Below are 4,533 nucleotides of genomic sequence, written 5' to 3'. Positions count from 1 at the left end.
TGGATACAGTTGTCACCATTAAGGCACAGCTACCATGCTGATGATAGTCACATCCGGGATCCTGCAGGTCTTGCTACAATTCCCCCACCCCCCACTGGAGGGCAGCACTGGCTATCCGACATCAGCAGCAGTGCCGTGTAACCGGGTCACGTGACAGCAGGCAGGGCCGCGTCTGACGTCACAGCCCGGCTGGCCCGGGAAGCGCCGGGGAGGGCGGCCGTTTAAAGGGGAGGGTCGCCGTTTAAAGGGGAGGGCAGGGAATCGGCCAACAATATTCCGGTCCCTAGGGCGGTGACGTTTACACCAGAGATGTTCACACATCCACACTCAGTCTGGGTCTGGGTTCTTGCAGCGACCTCAGTTCCTTCTTCCCGGTCGGACTGAACTGATTCCCCTCCAGCCTGAAACAAGTCAAGGAACAAAGAGGAAATACACAGATGAAACAACAGTGTCAATAACAGGGATGGGGGTAATATTTCAACAACACTTACAGAACAAAATCACAGGAGAAAGATATCTCCTGATATTTTATCACATTAAACATTAACACAAACACTCACTTGATCTGCTCCAGATTCGGGTGATTCAGGATGAGGCAGCGGAGAGCGGGGACACATCGGTCTGTGAGGGAGTTGAGTGCCAGTTTCAGCTCCGTCAGTGAGTGGTTTGTATGGAGTGCGGAGACGAGATCCTCGGCTCCAGAATCTGTGAGACCGACACGTTGCAGCCTGGAGATGAAGGAGAGTGAGGGTGAGGGACACAGAGAGACAGGAGACGGTGCAAATCCCCAGTGTTTATCAGTGACACAATTACTGATAACATTAATGTTCAGTGTCAGACAACCAGTGACTGTAAACACAATCACTCACAGTCTGGGACTTACCACAGTGTCTGTATTTTACAGTCCGGGTTCCTCAGAGCCGCAGATACCAGTTTCACCCCGGAATCTCCCAGGTCGTTGTCTCCCAGTCTAAACATAGACAGAGTATGAAACAAACTGATGCCAACCCCAGGGCTGAGATAACTTCTCACAAACGGATATTTCTGGAAACACCTCAGCACATCTATATTACTAAAAGTCTGATCATGACCGCTTTTGGCGCGATTTCCAAGAGAACGCCGTGACCTAAGGCCGTCATTTTTGGCCACCTCGCTCAGAGCCTCCCTCCGCCTTCCGGGACCAGAGGATTTTTCCCATCGATGAAAAATGAGAGACATTCATGTTTTTACAAAATTCCCCATTCTCCCTGCTGGCGGCACGGGGAGGGATTATAAAACCCAGAAATGTCGTGCCTCACTCAGTCTCTGCCAGACCCAGGAAGCGAGAGGATCACGGCTCTCTGAGATGTGAATAACACTGAACGCACGTCTACTCCACGGTGAGTCCCCTCGATGCGGCTGTAAAGTGGCTGCTGCACAATTGTTTGCCTCGCCTTTTTTTATTAAAGTTTGTGTTCACAAAATGAATTTTGGTTGTCAGGTGGCTGCTTGCTGCCCAATTGTTTGCCTCGCCTTTTGTGACAAGAAAGTGTGTGTTCACAAAACGAATTTTGTTGACAGGTGGCTGCTTGCTGCCCAATTGTTTGCCTCGCCTTTTTTTTAAAGTTTGTGTTCACACAATGAATTTTGGTTGTCAGGTGGCTGCTTACTTCCCAATAGTTTGCCTTGGCTGGCTTTTAAAATCGTTGCAACAGTTGGCTGCCAGCCCAAGAATCCATTCGGCCCACAATGTCTATACTAGCCCTCTAGAAACCAGTACCTTCGGCCCGCAACAACCAACACTAGCGCAACAGAAAGCCCCCCTTCCCCCCACTGGCGAGCAATATTGGAATTGGTGGAGAGGTGGAATATTGCGTTGGTGACCAGCCCTCCCGTGTGATGCTGGGACCCAACGGGTCCCACTTAGTCTAGTTATTGAATAAATCTCTGTGGTTGTGGTGTTTGGTGACTTTCACCGTATATTCACATAACCATATTCATATATAACCGGGAAATGTTCCCCGTGCAGAGAACGGCAGCAGGCAACACGTGCAACGCGGGGGAAGTGGTCGATCACCGGTGACCCGGAGGGGGAAGGCAACCCGGGGGAAGGTGGGTAAAATAGGAGGGGTGCGCCCCGTGCACAGTGATGGCCGCTCGGCCCCCTAGAAGGGGTGCTGGATGGAATAACAAAATAGTGAAACAATTTTACAGTTCAGTGTTAGCGTCAAACGGACAGTTACCTCAAGTGCTGACACTTGTGCAGAACCGGTCCCAGCCGCTGGAGACCTTCACACTGAATGCGGCATCTCCACAGATCGACGTGTTTGATTGTATCACAGAGCCCGATGACATGAGACAGGACCGCACAGTCAATCGGGGTCAGTCCCAGTCCACTGAATGAAAGTGTTTCCACAGATCCCAGTGTCTGCTGAGCCAGTGCAGGATTCTGAGACTCAAACAGGTAGTGCAGCGTGTTCAGGAGGCTCCGTTTATCAGCTTCACTCTCTGTGTTTCCAGCCCGGCGTTTAACCTCCTCCTTCACCCAGTCAATCACTCGGCAGATTGTTTGATGAGGGAATTTACCCAGAAACTCCTCCAGGATCCAAGCTGACCACGAGAGACCAGCGACAAAACGGAGAAATACTTCAAATCGCCCGTCTGTCATGCCATGGGCTTCAATGAGGAGTTTCAGAATATCTCCGGGATCAGGAGACATGAATTGTGCAAGTGCTGCTACAAACTCTTGGATGGTGAGGTGCGGGAAGGTGTACACCACGCTCCGGGCTGAATCCTCTCTCTCCAAAAGTTCCATCAGGAACCCGGACAGGAACTGGGAAGGCTGCAGATTGTATGTGGTTAAATCTTCATCTGTGAACACAATGTTCTTCTCAGCCACTCCAGTGAAGGCCATCTGACCAAGCCTCAGTAACACCTCACGAGGGTTCTCAATCTCACGGCTGTGGTTTTTCAGGATGTTGTAAATAAAATAGGAATATAGTTGTGTGATGGTCTTGGGAACTCGCTGCGGGTCCCGGTGTGTTTGTGTGAAGAAGGGGCCCAGTGTCAGGCCCAGGATCCAACAGTAGGAGGGGTTGTAGCTCATGGTGTACAGGATCTCGTTCTCCTTCACATGTTTGAAAACAGCTGCTGCCACCGACTGATCTTCAAAATACCTGGTGAAATATTCCTTCCGCTCCTCACCATCAAATCCCAGGATTTCAGCCCAGACACTGATCTCTGCCTTTTCCAGTAAATGTAACGCAGTGGGGCGGGTGGTCACTAGCACTGAACACCCTGGGAGCAGCTTGTGCTGGATTAAACTGTACACAATGTCAGACACTTCACACCAACACTCGGGATCTGGGCACTGGTGCTTAGGTTCTGTGTCTCTCCGACTGTCAGCAAAATCGATTCTGCCCTTGAATTCATCCAAACCATCGAATATAAACAGCAATCCCTTTGGGTTCTTCCAGACCTCTCCCAGGATTTTCCCAAAGTAAGGATACTGTTCCAGAATCAGTTCCCTCAGGTTTACTCTATCCTTAATCGTGTTTAAATCCCGGAATTTGAAACTGAAGACAAACTGGAATTGTTGGTATATTTTTCCCGTGGCCCAGTCATGAACAATTTTTTGCACCATTGTTGTTTTTCCGATCCCCGGGACTCCGGCCACGGCAGATGAACTCCCAGATTTGGATTTGCTCTGGAATAACTGATCAGTTCGGATTTTTTCAAACTCTCCCCCGAGATGTTCCTCTCTCCACTCTTCATGGTCTATGCCTCTTGCCAACAGCTCATGTTCCACCAGTGTCCGATCTCGAACAGTGGAGATGATTGTGAGCTCAGCGTTTCGATCAAGCAGCTGGAAAACCTTAACCTTCTCCTTCATCAGGATGGTGTTCACGCTCAGTGTTTCAGTCTGAGCCTTCTGTGTCTCCATGTGCTTCTGCTGAACATCTTTTATTAGGTGAGATAAACAAGAGGTCCTGAAATTAGATTCATCTTGCAAAGAAAAACACATTCACGGATTCTAATATTACGGTCATTAGTTGACTGTTATTGATTATATGTTATCTGATTGTTATTGTTACATATTGGTCAACTAAGCAGAACAAAATTGGAAAAATGATATACTTGGACATGGATTGGAAAGGTTTAGAAGAATATTGGGTAATCGCGGCTGGTTGGGAGAGAGAGCTTAAATGGGGCATTTAGGTCGGGTTGGACAAATTAGATAGAAGATCCTGTTTCCGTGCTGTGTGATAGTATAAATCTATCGCTACAACTCTAAATTCAAGAGCATGCAAAGCGGAAATGAAAGAGTTTCCTGGAAAGCAGGTGGTGCGAGTTATTCCTGCATGCCGTCAATCATTAGATACTGTACTTCCAATGTTTAACACTATCAATGACCTGTCTATCCATAATCACAGAGGACTGGAGAATACCCAGGGTTGTTCCTTTGTTTAAGGAATGAAGTAGAGATAAACCAGGAAATGATAGGCTGGTGAATAACATGTGGTTGGGAAGCCAGTGGAGAGGGTTCGTTGGAAT

General features: G+C 48.5%; 1 protein-coding gene across 1 annotated transcript; it reads right to left on the bottom strand.

Annotated features, from left to right (window-relative positions):
- Nucleotides 1-246: 246 nt before the first annotated feature.
- On the bottom strand, nt 247-3,937 carry LOC129715243 (NACHT, LRR and PYD domains-containing protein 3-like). Its single transcript, XM_055665099.1, has 4 exons — nt 2,223-3,937; nt 884-970; nt 561-728; nt 247-401 (listed from the first exon to the last, which is right to left on the bottom strand). Exons 1-4 carry the CDS (start codon nt 3,920-3,922, stop codon nt 314-316), a joined length of 2,043 nt encoding a protein of 680 aa, XP_055521074.1. The 5' UTR covers nt 3,923-3,937; the 3' UTR covers nt 247-313.
- Nucleotides 3,938-4,533: the final 596 nt, after the last annotated feature.

Source organism: Leucoraja erinacea, unplaced genomic scaffold, assembly GCF_028641065.1.
Source record: "Leucoraja erinacea ecotype New England unplaced genomic scaffold, Leri_hhj_1 Leri_1071S, whole genome shotgun sequence".
In the NCBI taxonomy this organism is placed as follows: domain Eukaryota; kingdom Metazoa; phylum Chordata; class Chondrichthyes; order Rajiformes; family Rajidae; genus Leucoraja; species Leucoraja erinaceus.
Note: the sequence above shows the minus strand (reverse complement) of the source record. Positions and strands in the feature narration are given on the sequence as shown.

Bases quoted from the DNA above. Each gene is read 5' to 3' on its own strand.
- LOC129715243 (XM_055665099.1), bottom strand. From the start codon at position 3,922: ATGGAGACACAGAAGGCTCAGACTGAAACACTGAGCGTGAACACCATC. The intron at 971-2,222 runs GTAACTGTCCGT...GTCTATGTTTAG, and splicing joins CACAAGTGTCAGCACTTGAG to ACTGGGAGACAACGACCTGG. The intron at 402-560 runs GTGAGTGTTTGT...GACTTGTTTCAG, and splicing joins CCGAATCTGGAGCAGATCAA to GCTGGAGGGGAATCAGTTCA.